The following is an 18715-nucleotide window of genomic DNA, read 5'->3' on the forward strand; positions in this document are numbered from 1 at the left end:
AAGAAAGTTAAAAGACTATGGCTGCACAATTAGCACTACGTCGGGGTACGGGGTGCTGACGTATGCAGGTATAGGCGAGTTGGGCCGGCGTAACTATTACGATATTTTTTATTAGGAAAACAAACAGCATACCTTCATCAAAATTGTGTTTAATTTTTACATACGCCTATTAAGTTTTCACAGATTACATGATTTATTTAATTTTACGTGTAAATTGTTTACTAATATATATTGAGTTAACATAAATTATACACTAAAATTCATAAATAATATGTTACAAATGCACAGGTATTCTAATCTATAATATTTTCACCTATGTTTTAATAATTTAATTTTAAATTTACTGATTTTATGTCAAAAGTGGTCTTAATTTGCATACTTTCTATTGTATATAAGTCACAATTTGCTAAACGCTCTTAGTAAAAATCTGTTGCAACCATATCTTGTATTGACTTTTGGTAAAACAAAAACTTTTATTTTACGCGTAGCCTGGGTACATAGCAATTAATTTACCGTGACATGTATGGTGATGTTTAGCAAAAGTAAATGGGGTGGGATTTCTAATTATCTACTACGAAATTTAAGGAAAAAATGATATCTGAAATTTTAATAATAATATCTTTTATTTGACACACACATGAAATACATTGCTACAAAAATAAGAATAACAAAGAAAAATTATAACTAAAACTAATCTAGAACATATTTTAAATAACTTTCCTAAGATCTGTGCAAGTGATCTATAGCAAGTGTGTGTCAAAAGGGATGCTACTCAAGTTACCTGTGACAATTGGTCACAGCACTGATTTTCAGTAGCTCCCGTTTGGCGCTTGACGTCTCGGTGTGTATTACTAATAAGTAATACATTAACGGCCGTTCCCAATGTTCAGTCTATCTCCGGTTGTGGCCCATTTGAGATAAAAATCGTAACTATCGTTGACTTTTCTGTCGCAATAAACTTATCGACGGTAACTCACCTTATCCGTCCACGCTGTCTGTCAATGGGAAGCCGTATAGCTTACCAGCTATAGAAGATTGTATGGATATTGCAATTTACGCGTTCCAATAAAAGGCTATAAGAATGACTTATCAGTTATAGGCTATATTGGGACAGCTTCAAGTTATTGACAGCTAATTACTGACAGTAGAAGGTAGTAATTTCTCTCTATCTGTTGGTTGGACATTGGGAACGGCCGGAAGACAACGAAGACGACTGCTAAGTGAGGGTGTATGAACGGGGTTCACGGCTGGCACGTGACGGGGCTGTCCGCAGGTGGCGGACGTGCGGCGCGAGCGCGAGCTGATGGAGCGGCGCAAGCGAGAGCCGCAGCTGGAGCCGGCGCAGGACCACCTCGTGCGGAAGATTTTCTCGCGGTTCCGGCGCGAGCGGAGCGTGGCGGCCGTGCCCGCGCCGCGCGCGCTGGCGCTCGCGGCCACCGCAGCTCCCGCCTCCGACGCCGAGAAGGGAGACTCGGCCGAGTCCGGCGCGGGCTCGGGCGGCGTCGGCGCGACCGACACGAAGGTCGGCGGCGCGGGCGTGCGCGGCAAGTGGGGGCGCCTGCTGGCGGGCGGCTCGCTGGACGCGGGGGACACGCCACGAGCCGCGCTCGGCCGCGCCCCGAGCACACGCGACCGACCCGCCCCCGCCCCCGCGACCTCCGCCACCTCCGAGGACGGTGCTGCGCAGCCCGCCTCCACGTTGGCTCCGACACTGTCGCTCAAGGTACATAGTACTTTTTTTTCATTAGGTTGGTGAACCTAATGAAATAAAAGTACGGTTTAGTGAAACGGGATACACGGTAAATATTGTATAAAACAGATAAATACGTTAACATGTAGGAGTGCCTCCACCTGGAAGTGAACACAGCATGCTTTTAAATGTATTCTAGATTTTATATAAAACTAAAAACAATAACTTAAGCTATATACGAACACAATTCAACCCAACAGCTGAACCTAGGGATTGACGGATTGAATATGTCTACCTTCTGACAGACTTTATTATATACAGAACAAATGCGATATAAACTAGAATGTTGACCATAACTTGTGCGTGTTGTGGGTAGACTAGACTGAACGTTTTCCTATTAATAATACGGCTGCAATGCCGTGAGACAGACAAGTTAATTTTACTTAACAATAGAGGACTGTCTATGTGACAATGAATCAGTTTGTGTAAAAAGACAAGGTCTGAAACATTCCTTTGCTGGACAAGAGGCGTCATGTCAAAATGCACAAGCCTAGATTCGTAGCAGTCTAACTGACAACAAAGATTAATTGAATATGAGAGATGATATAAAAACTTGGACTGTACCTGTTTTAACCTCTTAATATGAACATTGTAAGAAGGCTTCCGCACTGCAATACTCTTAAAGACTAAGCACGTAGCTGACATATCAGGGTCTTTAAAAAATTTAGTTTGTCTTATCACAAAACCTGAAAGACGAGATGCCTTTTTGGAAATATAGTCAATGTGCTCTCTAAAATCTAATTTTGTGTCAACCATTACGCCTACATCTCGCATTGTACAAACTTCTGTTAGTGGACACGCATTTATGAAGTAAGTAAGTAGTGATAAATTTCGTTTTCGAGAAAAGTTTAAGTAAAAAAATTTTCGATGAATTTAAGACCATCCTATTACTAACACACCATTCGCAGATCGAATCAAGATCACTTTGTAATATGATTGTATCATCTGTAGATCGAATTTCTCGAAAAATTTTTAAGTCGTCTGCAAACATTTGAAATTTGAATTTTAATTTAGTGGCTAGATCGTTCACAAAGACCAAGAAAAAAGGGGCCCTAAATGGGAGCCCTGTGGAACCCCTGATAGCACGGTTCTTGTAATTGACTTAAAGCCACGGATCTTTACAATCTGGGAACGGTTCTGCAAATAGAATTCGCACCACCATAATAGAGCCACATATTTCTGCGTGACCAAGTTTTTCTATGAGCAGTTCGTGGTCAACCACATCGAAGGCCTCTGATAAATTAGTGTAAATAGCATACAATTCGTGGCCATCTGTGAATGTTTAAGTAATGTCACTAACAAAATCCACAAGATTCGATGTAGTTGATCTACCAGGTAGAAATCCGTGCTGTTGGGGTAAGGGTTTAAGGTGGAAAAAAATATTTTTTTGAATCAGTAATTCAAACAGCTAACCGATAGCAGACAAAATTGAGATGGGCCGTCACTTCGTAATATCTCCAGGATCTCCCTTCTTGTGAATTGAACTTATGTGTGCAACCTTCCATCTTGAGGGAAAAGTTCCACACAGTAAGGACTTATTGAAAACCATTCGTAGCAGCTCAGCCAATGTCGTGCCACAGGCCTTTAAGAAACTAGGAAGTATAGAAACTAGACCAGGACCATTATTTGCATCTAGGTTTTTGAGCGCTGATATGACATATTCTGAGTATCTGATACGACATGAACTAAGTGACGTGTGAAATTCGACGGTTTCGTTGTGTTTGGGTCATGCTGATAGGTTGAGAGTAGGTACTAGAAATTATATGGACCAATACTTACGACTGTTTTAGAGGATATAGGATGTACGTACACGTTACGCAGCTTCGCAAGAATGTTGTAATAGAAGAATTTACATTCGTCAATATGATAATATTGACTATACGTACGGCACGCTATAATGGCCGTTTTGACGTTCGGCTACTCATGAAGTTTCGTATTAATTAATAATTATTACTTACTAATACGTACCTTAATTACATTAAAGGATCAAATTACTGTTCGTTATTGTCAATAGTTAGTCATAAAAATTTATCGAATGTATAATTTTAGGAAACAAAATTTATTTATTAACTACATTGATTTCTAAACTATATTAGGGTCCCGCGAACATTTATTATTTATTTTTATAAGACTCTAATTATTTACCACAAAACACGGCATTTGTTATTCGAAATTCAAGTTTTTAAAGATGAAATCTAATACGATCGTCACATAGGATCGCTGGCCAGTACAACTACAACCTGCGGCAAACACGCGTCAATGCTCAATGCAAAACCAAGTAGTTTCGACATGACGTTGCTTCGAAAAGTACAAATTGTGAGTGCACTGCGATTGTGATATAGTTTTGACCTGGCTTTGGATTTCGGATATTGATACATAATTACTGTTGACCCTTGCTCGTTTATTTGGACTCTGTTTACGCCTTTTGTCGTGGATTTCCTCGATATGGCATGAACGTACGCAAAGAACTGTTCTAAACAGTCAGACACGTGAGTTCGTTATACGCCTTTGTAACTATTTCGATCGTGAATCTCAAAATGGAGGGCCAATTTTACCTATATCGTCAGTGGTTGAACGCGTAGCTGATGCGCTTAATATTGCATAACGAACTGTTAGACGAATAACTAAACAAAAATATGGCTGGCACAGAAGAAAATAAACTTCACAAACCAAAAAAGAGAAAACGAGCAAAACCAGTCGTAGGCATCGATAGCTTTGATGCCGATGCCATCTGAAGACATGTGTACGGCTCCTATTTACGGAAGGAGTATCCAGCAAGAAAAAAGTTAGTGCAATCACTGAAGGAAGCTGGATTATTCTTCGGTGGGGAAAGTTCTTTAACGAAAAAAATTTTGAAGACCGTTGGATTTTGATACAAATAACAAACGCAAAATATTGATGGAAAGATTTGATATCTTGATGGTAAGATATAGTTTTTACGGCAAGTGAAAGTAATTGAAAATTGGCAAAATGTTGTATTTTTGGATGAACCATGGCTTAATGCTAACCATATTGTAAGCCGTTCTTGGACCGATGACACTGCAGCATCTACGTCCAAAGTTCCTGATGGAAAAGGATCGCGACTTATAATTTGTCACGCCGGAACCATGAACGGCTTTGTCGAAGGTTCTCTCATGGCTTTTGCGTCAAAAACCAATGGAGACTATCATGAAGAAAAGTTTACTGAGTGGTTTACCTCAATGTTGTGTCGCCTCAACCATCTATTATAATTATGGACAACGCCCCATACCACTCGATGCAAATTGACAAGCCTGCCCAATCCCAAAAGAAAGCTGACATCGTCGCATGGCTTCAAAAAAATGGCGTAGATGCAAACATAAAATATGTTAAAAGCGGAATTAGTACGTCTTTTAAAAGAAAACAACCCAACTAAGATCCGATACGTCATTTGATGAAATAGCGCTAGAACATGGGCACAGAGTTATACGGTTACCACCTTACCATTGTGAATATAATGCAATTGAGTTGATGTGGGCTCAAATTAAGGGATATGCCATTTACCACAACAAAAATGTTAAAAATATTAGAAGAAGCTTGTGAACTTGTGTTGTCTCATACGGCAAGAAACCGAAACGCTCGCTCTTGCTCTAAAATACTAACCACAGATAGAGCAAATAATCAAGTTTTATAAATCAGACTTTGCTGCTTACACGCGCCTGAAAGTAATCGAGAGCTGTACCTAATCAAGACGTTTCTTGTGAAGTTTCAATTTGCATACAAGAAACACTACACATATGTCGAAACAAAATTAGCAGTCAGGATTCCGCTAGTAAAACAATCAAAAAGGAAGCAATACCAATTTCTATATTTGGATATCCTTCTTCCATTTCAGTCGGAAGACGTGCACTGCTGGACAAAGGCCTCCCCTAAAGATCGCCATGACGATCGGTCCTTATCCAACCTATTCCGGCGATCTGGCGTTCCGGTCGCGGGGAGTGGCGTAAGCTCCTCCTCAATTGCTCAAGGTTGCTGGAATTTAGTGTCATTTGAAAGCGGACGGCAACTCTGCAGCGCATCCTGAAGTGGGGCAAGAGCGTCTGGGTGGCGGTGTTCAGCTTTGGAAAAACTTCCGAATACTCCAAAGCACTTTCACGTACTATGAATGTGGTGCTCAGAATAATTTGCAATTCCAATAAAATAATTAAGGCCCCAATTATTTAATGATTTAATTAACAAAGTATGTGATCGAAATCCTATGACAATGGTGTCTTTTTTGTGATTGACCCAAAAGCGCATGGTTGTAACATTCAATTTATAAAGGCTCGGCTACCGTTAGTCGTTGCGGCTAACCCGACAGTCGACACCTTCGTTGTACCGTGCGTGCGCCCTGTGCAGGCGGCGTTCGGTCGGAGTCGTGCGAGCAGCGTGCTGCCGGCGGCGCGCCGCGAACCCATCGACGAGGAGTCGGACGAGAAGCGAGTCGTAACGACCGCCGCCCCCGCCCCTGCCAGCTCTGTTGCCCCCACCCCCGCCAGCTCGGTTGCCCCCGCGCCCTCCCCACACGACGCTGCGCTCGCAGAGCTTCGGCGCGACGTTCGTAACGAAGTTCAACGATTACAACACAAGGTAAGCTATCATTGTATGCTGTAATGTACTTGATCATGCCTATTCATTATTAGGTTAGGTTAGAATACGTTGACATATTACGAGGAAGGAATGAATAACCTTCGATACATCCAGGACCTAGTTGAATGCCTTCAATGGTTCACCTGTGACCTGATCACATAATTATTATTTTTCATGAGAAACAGATGAAATTTTAGATTTACAAATTTTTCACATTTCTTACAGGAACTCGATAGTTAAGTTATAATTTTGTAAAAAAATAATTTATTTGTAGGTATTGTATAACAGCCATTGTTAAGTATATTTATATTATTGGTATATGTTTATATAATATGTACATATTAATTTACACACTCTTTTAGTTTTTCCTTTATTTTTGGGTACATAATATCATAATAAAATAATTCAAAAATAATTCTAAAGGAATAATTTTGAGAAAATAAATGCGTTTTATCAAATAGTGTCTTCAGGATTCCATTATTTATTTCGTCACAATTTCCAAGCCCAATTTAATCAGAATATGTTGCATCAATTTGATATTAAAAAATAAAACATATCTTTAAATATTTTTGAAAACTGTTTCTTTCCGGACCAAAATTTCGGCTTTCGAGTTGGTTGTAGACCTCCTGACGCTTAGCTGATGATAAGTGATACGGGCTTCCCATTACAATGCGATGCTGCTAAGAATTCTTTACGGCATCGCAGTTTCGTTCGTTTCTTTGCGACATAAGATGTCAGCTCTCATTAGCCCAGTAACAGTAGTGACAGCACTACCTAACAAGGTGACGTCATACGAGTAACGCTTGTATTTTTCTTTGAGAACTTGTTTTGCAACTGAGTATCTAGAAGCACGGTAGTGGTGACTTCAGTGGGTAGGTACATCCGGAGACCATTTAGAGATTCGAAAGAGGATTCACCGCTGAATCTCAGCAATACGAATCAAATTCGTATTCTCTAATGTACTAGTAATATATCGTATGCAATGTAATATATCTAGTAGTGGCGCCACACTTTCTGTGTGTGATCTACTCTCTCTGATCTTACAATCAGACTTTTGACTCGACTGTTTACTGTAGAGATGCATATGTTCGCTTGGGTCATATTCGAAGTTCGGTTGTTGTCTTACCGTATGCGCCTACAATATCGTTGGGCTGTGTAATGTTGATAATTATATTTTGTTCAATTTGAGCTGTCGCGGGTGGAGGAGCTATTGACGATGTTGGCGACGCGGCTCGGAGCCGAGCCCAATGACTCGTCGTTGGACGCTACGCCGTCCGAGCGAAACGAGCGAACTGAGCGCAGTGAAAGAACAGACCCCGGATACGTTGCTAGGAAGCGACGTTCGAAGGTCAGTTTAACCATCAAGTCTCCCAATATATAAAATATATTTATATTAATACTAGCTGACCCAGCAAACGTTGTATTTCCATATAAAGTAATAATAAAGAAAACTACATTATAATTTTTGGGGTATAAAAAATACATGACCACCGATTGTCAGACCTACCAAATATATCGTACATAGAGCTCAACAAGGGCTCCAAAGTATTCGCATGAGATTGGTCTATTGGGCAGAGCCAACTGAAGAAGCTGAAGACCGGTGACGTCGTTTCGTCTAAATCAGAACTATTGAGGTAAGTCGAGAAGTTCTACGGACAGTTATACACGACCGCACCGGGCACCTGTTACCAACAAGGCTGAAGACCCAAATTAACCCGACACTATAGTGTATCCCATAAACATCTGCTAATAATTTTATTGTTTTTCGAAGTAATTTCCGTTCCTCTCTACACATCGTCGCATTCGACAGAACCAAGAAGAAAAGCAGTGGGCCCATTCTTCCTTAGGGGTCTCTTCTATGGCATTTTCGTACGCTTTCACCGCATCTTCAGGGCTTGTAATGCGAATACCTACCTCGAATTTTATCTTTAGTTCTTGGGATAAGCCCTGTGCATGACCGGGGCGTAAAAAGAATAGGGTAGTCCCAGGCCCAAGGGTGTCGTAAGAGGCGACTAGGGGCTTATTGAAAGTGGGAGAGTCACGCTGCCGTCTTATGACGTCAGCACAATCGGGCCAGACTCGTCCGGGTTACTTACCACACTCGCACAGAATACCGGCGTGAAGTAGCGGCCTAGTGCCGCTATGTTTCGCAGGTTAGTGTGGAGGACCGGAGGCCATCCCTTTCCCCCCTCCCCCGCCCCATTACCCCCCAACAAAAATATGAGACGGCGCAGCCAGCCTTGTGTTTCCTTACGGAGACGCAGATATCTCGACCTAGCGATACGTCATATTTAACGTACCCCGGGTACAAAATTGAGCATAATTTTTTGCCTCATGCCGGGGTATGTGTGTACGTTAGGGAGGATATCTGCTGTCGCCGTCTCGGCAATTTTGAGGGTAGGGACCTGTCTACTCTCTGGCTCCGCGTTGATTTAGAGGACCGCGTCCGCATCTATGCGTGTGTCTACAGGTCCCATAGTGGTAACGCAGAAACGGATCACCTCATGGGCTGTGTTCAAGCAGCATTTGATGACGTGCTTGCACAGATCCCCTCCGCTGAAATCATAGTCTTGGGTGATTTCAACGGGCACAATGCCAAATGGCTTGGATCATGTACCACAGACTACGCAGGGCGATCTATGCATAATTTTGCATTGGCGTATGGTCTGTCCCAATTGGTTGAGTCGCCAATGCGGCGCCCGGATGTGGATAGCCAAATGCCGTCCTTATTATATCTTCTGCTGACTACACATCCCGATAGTTACCAGGTCACCGTCGACGTCAAGGAGCTCATCGTCGCTTGATGCTTCGGCGGCTCGACTCGACCCAGCCTGTGAGGTCTCCTTGTTTGAGGACGGTGGGACTACAGGTTTTGCGGCAGCTGCCGCGACCCGCATCCCCCCTGACTCGTTCGGAGAATCTATAGGGGTATCCACGAACCTCCCCTTGGCATCCTGGAATTTTAGGTACACCGCCCCCAGCCGATAGCCGAGGCGGCGCTTCCTCTCCAGTACACTTTGCACGATATCGTTGGGGATACTCACCACCACAAATGTCGCCTTATCCTGCGGTATAATGGTGTGGACACGCCATCGCTTGTGCCCATGGGTCCCCCAGTCTAAGGAACATACCAATGAGCACTTGGTCCCCATCGTGTTCGTGTGGTAGACGGATGCCGCAGCGTACCATCTTCGGTATATCTTTTGCATCTGTGACCGTGAGTTTGCACACCCCTGGCAGATCCAGCTTCGAACAAACCCCGACGGTCCAATCCACCGCCTCCTGATTTTCACAGTAGAAGTTCGAAGCGAGCCGTCATAGTAGGTCGGCCTCCGCATGAAGATGGGGCCCTCAACGGTCATTATTTGTTTTCTGGCTGTCGCGATGAACGCATCGTCCAGGTGTTTTTCGACTATGGCAGCTGTCTCTTTAGTTATATAGCACGATGCCGATGTGATGACGAGCTCAGCCTTGGGTTTGTCTGCAGATGCTGCCTCGGCATAAGTCGTCGATCTCGTGTTTTGGGCTGGAGTCAGTCTAGGCTTCTTGGGCTCGCCTCGAGGAGACAGGGTCTCGGCGAGCCTAGCCCTCTTTGTTTTGCCTTTGTCCTGTCCACTTTCCTTCTCGGACTGGCCAGTCGCCTTGGTTTACAGCACAGTCTTACGGAAAATGGCTTTTGTTGTGGACGGTCCTGGTGTTTCGTTCCGTCTGTCGGTTTGTGTTTTTGGGGGAGAGGTGAGTGATTGAGTTTGGGACTCACGTTTTGCTCGCCTCTTCTCCTTCTTTTTGAGTAACTTTTTGTGTTTTCGCAAGAGCCCGGGTTCACTCGCCAAGCCACTAGGCCGCTGAGCCACTTTGGGGGTGGTTGTAGCAGCCCTGTTTTTGGCGCGTTCACCTGGGCCCATTTGAGCTCGAAGTTACTTATGTTATGTGTTTGGGAGGGTTCCATAGACCCAGTTTGCGCCACCTCCATAGCGGAAGTAGCAGCTGTTGCTTTAGATGTTGAAGAGATGGCCAGTGCGGCTTTCCCTTCAGGTTTTCCCTCGGGTTGCCCCTCGGGTGTGTTTTTTGTGTTTGAGACCTTTAAATTATCCATGTTAAGGTTTAAGAGTCCTTCGTGGTTTCCCACCCTCCCCGGAGCCCGCAATAGGGAGTGCCCATTCGGTACACTAAGACAAAAACAAAGGATGTCGGTACAGCGAGTTGGTGGTTTAGGTGCGACATCAGGAGCTTGGAAGAGCGTGGCTGGGAGCATAGGTTCCCAAAACACCCCCAGTTTGTCCACGCAATCCTTACCCCCTCAGCATGACCGCCACCAGTCCCGCCGCCCCTCGCCAGGTATCTGCAGAAGGCAGGCTACCGAAGACCATTTCCCCACGCTGGCTAGGCGGGGGGCTACCGTTTCGCATGGAAGTCCAGACCAAAGAGGGCGTGTTGCTCATCTACAGCTCAATCCTCCAGGATTCCTTCGTCCCAGCTTACGGCGATCGACTGCGTAGGCCAAAAACGCAGGTAGGTCGTTGATAGTCTCCCAGCCCCAACCTACAAAAACTGGGGGAGCCGCTGGCCTTGAGATCAGCCGAAAGGAGGGATGGGAAAAATGATTGGAGACGGAAGAGATTGTTGTGGAGAGAAGGGTCAAGTGCGTCTTCTCAGTTTTTGCTACATCTGTTTCATATGGAACCAGATCAATAACAGGCGGCAACCACGGGAAGGGAACTAAGTAGGCTTGCCATGAGTATCTTTGCAACTTGTACTCCACCCATGACCATTTGCCAGATCGCTCCTTGGGGTAGAGGAGCAAAATAGTTGAGAGATATTGTTACACGTCTTGATGTGCGTGATGTCAAAACAATGCCTCTCCTCCGCCCTACCCTTGGGGCAAGGTTTGTTTCCCTTGGGATAATCCTAGTGCCTGTGTCGTTGCAGTAGCCGATGTGATACTGCAGGGCATGAATATTTTTATACCAAGCTCTGTAGTACCGATAGGTGGCAGATCACAGCCCTGGTTCGATGCGTCAGTTAAAGCGGCATCTTTCTGCAAAAAACATGCGTATCATATACACAACTTGGGTTGCGGCGCTGGGCTCAAAAGATCCGAACTGCAAAGTTCTGAAGAGGAAATATAACCGTGCCTCCAGATTTTTTAAGCGGCAAATCGCCCGTGCGAAATCGAAGCATATCGTCAAAATTTCAAAGCGAGCAGCTTTCCAGTTACCCGACCGGAACACGGAAGTTCTGGTCGTTGTCGAAAGCTGCTCTTGGTAACTTCAACCAGGCGTCCATGCCGCCGTTGCACATGAGGAATGACACCCTAGCCCATACGGCAAAAGAGAAAGCCGATCTCCTGTGCACTCTTTTTGCCTCCAACTCGACTCTTGACGACAACGGAAAAACACCGCCGACCATCCCGCGGTGTCAGAGCTCCATGCCTGAAGTACAGTTCAGACAAAAAACTGTTCTGCGAGCTCTGTTTTTGTTGGACGTCAGGAAGTTGAGCGGGCCGGATGGCATTTCTCCAATCGTGCTTAGAACGTGTGCCCCTGAGTTTACGCCGGGACTAACGCGTTTATTCCGGCACTCTTATTCAAAAGGCGTAGTCCCTGACTCATGGAAGTCAGCCCTTGTCCATCCGATCCAAAAAAAAAGGAGACAGTTCGGATCCGGCAAACTACAGGCCTATAGCGATTACTTCCCTGCTTTCCAAAATCATAGAGAGCATAATTAACCGCCAGCTCTCGGTATAATACCTTGAGGGTCACCAGTTGATCAACGACCGGCAGTACGGCTTTCGCCATGGTCGGTCGACTGGCGATCTTCTGGTATACCAAACACATAGATGGGCGGCGGCTATTGAAAGCAAGGGGGAAGGCCTGGCAGTTAGCCTGGATATAGCGACGGCCTTTGATAGTGTATGGCACAAGGCGCTCCTCTCAAAACAACCATCATTTGGGCTTCCCGAGAGCTTATTCAAGTGGACCTCCAGCTTCCTCACTGGGCGCAGCATACAGGTCGTTGTCGACGGTTATTGCTCGATTCCAAAGCCCGTGAACGCTGGAGTGTTTCTCCCACGCTGTTTCTTCTGCATATCAATGATATGTTGGACACCTCCAACATACATTGCTGTGCAAACGACAGCACTGGTGATGCCGTATACACGGGCCATGCAATGCAATGCCGTGGCCATCTGGAGGGCAAAGCAAAATTGGCTTCGAAGAAGCTGGGGGTCATTAATAGAGCACGGCAATACTTCAAGCCGGCCCACATTCTAGCACTCTACAAAGCGCAGGTCCGGCCACACATGGAGTATTGCTGTCATCTCTGGTCTGGCGCACCCCAATATCTGCTCGATCCATTTGACCGCGTGCAACGCAGAGCAGCTCGAATTGTCGGAGACCTAGTGCTCTGTGAACGGCTGGATCACTTGGCATTGCGTAGAGACGTCGCTTCATTGTGTGTCTTCTACCGCATTTATCACGGGGAGTGTTCCGAAGAGCTGTTTAACCCGATTCCTGCCGCCGAATTCCACCTTCGCACGACACGCCACAAGTTACGATATCATCCTCACCATCTGGATGTGTGGCGGTCCTCCAGAGTGCGGTTTTCAAGGAGCTTTCTTCCACGTACTACAAAGCCGTGGAATTAGCTTCCTTGTGCGGTGTTTCAGGGACGATACGACATGGGTACCTTCAAAAAAAGCGCGTACTCCTTCCTTAAAGGCCGGCAACGCTCTTGTGATTCCTCTGGTGTTGCAAGAGAATGTGGGCGGCGGTGATCACTTCACACCAGGTGACCCGTACGCTCGTTTGTCCTCCTATTCCATAAAAAAAAAGTAAATAAAAGTCGCAGGGCGCCAGGCCAGGACTGTATGGCGGATGACTCATTATCTTGACACCTGCCTTAGTCAAATATTCAACAGTCCGTTTTGGGGAGTGCGCTGAAGCATTGTCGTGGTGAAGGAGTATCCTGCTTCGAGGGCGCTGCTGTCGAATTTTATCCAAGACAACAGGCAAACAGCGACATACCAGTCTGCAGTAGCCAGTAACTGTCCTTCCATCTTCTAGCTACCACTGTCGCCAAATGACCTTTCCGACCAAAGAATGAGGCAATCATCTTTTTTCCTTGACTTCTTTCTTTTAGTTACCTTAGTTGGCCGATTCTCGAAAGGAAACAACCGATGAGCTGATTGTCTTTTGGTTTTGGGTTCGTAGCAATATATCCAGCTTTCATCACCTGTGACGATACAGCATTTGAGTCACCGCCGTTGAACTTATCTAACATTTGGCGACCAGTCCATGCGAAGGTGTTGGTCGTCGGTTAAATTATGGGGAATCCATCTGGTACAAAGCTTCCTAACGCCTAAATGTTCGTGTAATATTTTTTTGAACTTGACTCATACCAATGCTTAGACTTGCCCGTATCTGCTGATAGGTCACTCTCTTATCTTCCTCTATCATGCGTCGCATAGCACTGATGTTATCTTCACTAGTCGCTGTTAAAGGACGTCCCTCACGCAGATCATCATTGTGATTGCTACGCCCACGCTTAAACTCGTTAAACCAATTGTAAATAGTGGCACGAGATGGGGCTTCATTAAGAAATGCTAATCGCAGCCTATCATAGCTTTGTTGTTGAGTAAACCCACAACGAAAATCATAACAAATCATTGCCTGAAAATTTTCGCGTTAGGTTCATTTTCACGTGTAACAAGAGTTTTAGATTTGCTGCCAATTCACAAAAACAAATGACCGAAAATCTGAAATATTCCATATGCAGGCCCGGAGCAAAGGAGCAGCACCGCAAGTGCCGACACCGAGTACGCCGCTGGAGCCACCGGGCAGTCCGGGGCCGGGGGCGAGCGGCAGCAGTGCGGGGACGGCGGGGGCCAGTACGACGCGGCGCCGAGAGTTCGTGTAGCGCGCGGCGGCGAGCGGGGACAGGCCGCACTAGCGCCCCGCCCGCTCGCCGTGAGGTGTCGGTGATGATGACATGTTGTGTGACGGTGGGCGTGAGGGAACAAACGAGCATTGCCTGACGTTTGTGGAGTGGATCATTATTACTTAGCATGCTTCGAGCTGATGTACATAGTTAGACTAAGTATCTAGTACTCGCACGGTCTACTTGATTTAGGAGTTAGCTGTAAATAATCTGTAAGTGCCGCGCGTAGCAAGCGATCGCCTTATATTGTCTCGCTCACTGTATATACTTGGCAGTCGGGAGACGTGTCCGCCCGAGGCCGACATGACGCTATCGTCCACGCGGCGCGACCCCCTGACGTCATCAGATTGTCTGTTTGTTAATAGTAGCTCATAATGATTGTCGGTACCGTTCGGCGGTCCCTTACAAATGTAATATAAATATCCGCTGTTTTATAGATACTTATATATGTATACTTACCTATTATACATTTATATTTGATTACGTGTTTAAAGAGCAATATTACATTTAAATAGTTATTAGTTACCTACTATCTCTTTAAAGTTCTCGACACAATTGACCAAGTATTTTCATATGGCTGCAAATATATTCTTTGAGAGTAGACAATTATATCGTACATATTTATATTATGTCTTGTACTATATTTACATTGATATTTCCTATGTATATAATTAAGCTACACCAGCCGAGTGGGGTGCGACTTACGAAAGCCGAGACGGTAAGGACACGAAACAGGACTTGATCTTCGAAATCGTCATCAATTCCGAAGCGAGTCGTATTTCTATTTATTAGTCTTATAAATCCGGTGACCAAAATCGGAATTCAATATTCCGGATCACACGTCAGCTCACCTTCCATTATAAACTAGTCTAGATAGAGAGTTGGGCTGCACTCGCAACAAAACAATATCAGCCCGAGCTAAGGCGCCTGCGTTGTGTATTACACACACCACTATGCGTACGTATACCATGCTTACAGTCATTGCGCTGTTATTGGGTGATACCAGTAAAACTAGTATAATAATAAAAGAAATAAAATCAAGAGGGATTTTTTAATCGACTTCAAAAAAGGAGGTTCTCAATTCGACTGTATTATTTATTGTACTGAACTTATTACAATTATTGTATGAGGGGGAGGCCTTTGTCCAGCAGTCGACGTCTTGCGGCTGATGATGATGATGAGTCGGTATCAGCCACGGTAGGTTTACCAATAACTACATACATAAGTAGTTATAGGTAAGACGTGCTTGTACCGCGCGCAAGACGCGACTTGACGAGGCGAGAGGCGAAAATAACAATAATTGTAATAGAATTAGGTTAATAACATTGTATAAGAATACGCAATTATTTTTAGGGCATAATGTATAGTTTTGCAATAGTTTCTTTTGAAGTTGGTTGATATTTGTTAATTTTTTTGATAAGAAAATATATTGTTCAAATAATCACAAATAAGTTAAACATCATGAACATGAAACTGTAAAATTAAATAGAAAAATATTACAAAACTCATTTAAAATGGGAAGCTTCTGAAAATAATGATACAATGTCAAAAATATTCGAACAAAAATAGGGCAGAGTAACGCGGATTAGTGAGACATCGCCTTTTCTAGATATCTTCACTCTCTCCTCCTGTCACTTTCTACAATATATATACATTTACATCCTATTTATCTAGGTATATACCTATCTATATATTTAAATCTGTATCTGTTCATTGCAATGAATTAGCAGGCTAGGAACATAAGATTTTTTTCTTAAAAAAATAAAGTAAGTTAATATCGAGTGCCCTCTTGCTAAAATGACCTCGGGTATGAATGAATCCGGGTATGCTATCAATGCTATTCTTAATTGTTTCTTGTGGAATACGATCTCACTGTGTAGCAATTACATTCCTTTGCTCCCTGACGTTTTGCGGAGCGGGCTGCACCGATCTTACTCTTCGTTTTAGAACATTCCAAATGTACTCTATGGGACTTCGAGCTGGCCAATCCAAACGACGAATACTGCTACCAACCTACCTCTAAATATACGCTTCTACATCGCCAGAACGGTGAGCGAGAGCCTTAACGTAGGGGGAGTCCGGGAGAGTTTACCCGCCTTCGACCTAAATACTCATAAATCTTTCTTTATTTACAAATCGCTATATTGTATAAGTTTTATTATAAGCTGCATTATCTAGCACACTACATTTTATCGTAATAAAGTTTGATACATCATTAATAGTTTATGAGTAATTAACGATTTATACCAAAGTGACATTTGGCTAATATCTCCCGGGTGGGACTTTAACCCCTAAGTAGGGTTTAAAAATAGGTAAAATAATAAAAGAAAAATTAAAATTGCCACAATTAAGAAAAAATTTGAATTCAAAACAACATAATTAAATCTACATCACTTCCTTTTCTTAATATTGTAGCAATCAGGATAAATAAACTGTTCCTTGACATCCTTGGAGACTCCAACGCAAATTTCATGGACAAAATATTTGCCAGGACGAAGATTTTTTTTAGTTGGTGCTTTTGGAAATGGACGAATCATTTAATTTACGTAAAACTATTTTTGGTTTTTATCGTGACTCAGAATCTGCCGTTGTCATTTGACTATTCTGGATACCCCATCTCCCGATTCCGAGATGTAGAAGCTTCCTCTGCTGATTGTCTGAATATTCCAATTGCTTGCTCCGATTCCTCCTCAGTCAAAATTGATGGTAAATTGGCTCTAGGCGCCGCAGTTTCATTTATGAATGCTGATGCTGATGTTGAAGACTCTGACTGACGTTGTACTGTGTAGATGATGGAGGTAATTCGATTCCAGATTTGACCTAGTCTAGTCACATCTGGAAGTAGTTTTACAGCTCCTGAGGGCAAAGCAATTGAAGAAACATCTAGTTCTTGAAGTTCACTACTCATCTCTCTGTCTCTTACCGCGGAGCATAAAAATCTTCATCTGTAAAGATGTCGGCTAAAAGCCTGCGATATAATTCTACTTACAAATGAGTAGGTATATTGTAGATCTTAACAGTTCATCCTGGGTTTTTTACCATCCATCCATTAATGGCTGAATTATGTAAATTTATTAATAGTATTTTATTTATTATATTTAATTTTGCGTATTTGACAACATAAACTGCTTTGAGGTTTTCGAAGAAATCAGAAACTTTTTTTTCTTTTAAACCTGGTTTATATCGATAAGCTGGTTGCTTCTGGGGTTTTTAAACTTAGTTCAGTTTCTTGTCTTAAATCCTCTGAACCAATAATTCCATGTCCAGTTGTAATATTATTGCGGGAGAACGGGAGAGCGGGAAAGCTTACCCTGGATAAAGTCACCTCCCGACGGCAGGGTAATGTCTCCCAACCCACGCCAAGCTGTCCTTTAGTACATTTTTATAAAAAACTTTGACACTAAAGTAAAAGCTGTCTGCCATAAATGTTACTAGGATAACTACACTGACGGTGTATATAAATGACATACTGGAGTCTATTCACAGTAAGCAGCAGAAATACAATATCGAAAATTGAAAAATTTACAAACCGAGCATGATATTGTGTCGTCACTTCTCACTCTTAAATCAAACTGCCGATAGCGATATGTATATGTGATATGATATATATGATATGTGGTAAAGTCGCAATATCCAGTTTCACAAAAATTCTATGAGCAGTGGCAGTGGGAGACAACTCCCACCTGCTAAACTCTCCCGGACTCCCCTACATAAAATCCAATTTTCTCCAAGAACCGTTAATGCGGAATGTACGTAACAAATTCGGATTTCTGATATGTACCGGAATGCATTCAAAGTGCCGTTTACTATGAAGACTAACTCCGGTCCAATATATTGATCGCTGCCCAAAATATAACTGAGCCTCCACTTAAAGGGGTTATTTCTTCAAAGCAAACTTCTGCGAAACGTTCTCCTTGCCTTCGAAGTACTCGCCGACGTCCTCTTCATAATATAGTGATATATTGGCTTCATCCGAGAATAATAGTCGATCCCTGGTGTCCACCTCGCACAATTTCGAGCGAAGCTAATTCTAGCAACTCTGTGCTAGCGGTGTAATTTAGGGTCACGGGCTGGGCGGTGACAGCATATATTGGCAGCGAGAAGCCTCCTCCTGACAGCCCATAAGCTGGTTTGCACACCTCTCACGTTTAGTCTTTTTGAGGTCGACATAAGAAGATTTGCGATTTTTCAATGTCTGCTTCACCAGGAAGCGATCGTTTCGAGCTTCCGTGTCGTTCATAGTTTTCTTCCAGACCCAGGCCCTCTACTGACGGAACCAGTCTCTTGATAATATTTAGCTTCTGGGACTCATAAAATTGACTACAACCTTCCTCAAGTAGCGCTATAATTTTGCTCGCTGTTATCGTTCTATCAACCACTTTAGAGACCGCTAAACAATGGTATACTCAAGACTTAACCACCTTTTATTGCAAATGAGTT

At 43.6% G+C, this 18715-nt stretch overlaps 1 protein-coding gene across 1 annotated transcript in view; it reads left to right on the forward strand.

Moving 5' to 3' along the window:
* LOC126971763 (potassium voltage-gated channel protein eag) overlaps nucleotides 1–16080 on the forward strand; it is a 29371-nt gene extending 13291 nt beyond the window's left edge. Inside the window, exons 11-14 of the mRNA XM_050818158.1 lie at nucleotides 1274–1723; nucleotides 6107–6337; nucleotides 7527–7685; nucleotides 14114–16080. Of these exons, the coding sequence (XP_050674115.1) occupies nucleotides 1274–1723; nucleotides 6107–6337; nucleotides 7527–7685; nucleotides 14114–14254 (981 nt within the window). The 3' untranslated portion in view covers nucleotides 14255–16080. The remainder of the gene's footprint in view (nucleotides 1–1273; nucleotides 1724–6106; nucleotides 6338–7526; nucleotides 7686–14113) is intronic.
* Nucleotides 16081–18715: the final 2635 nt, after the last annotated feature.

This window comes from Leptidea sinapis, chromosome 24 (genome assembly GCF_905404315.1).
Source record: "Leptidea sinapis chromosome 24, ilLepSina1.1, whole genome shotgun sequence".
In the NCBI taxonomy this organism is placed as follows: domain Eukaryota; kingdom Metazoa; phylum Arthropoda; class Insecta; order Lepidoptera; family Pieridae; genus Leptidea; species Leptidea sinapis.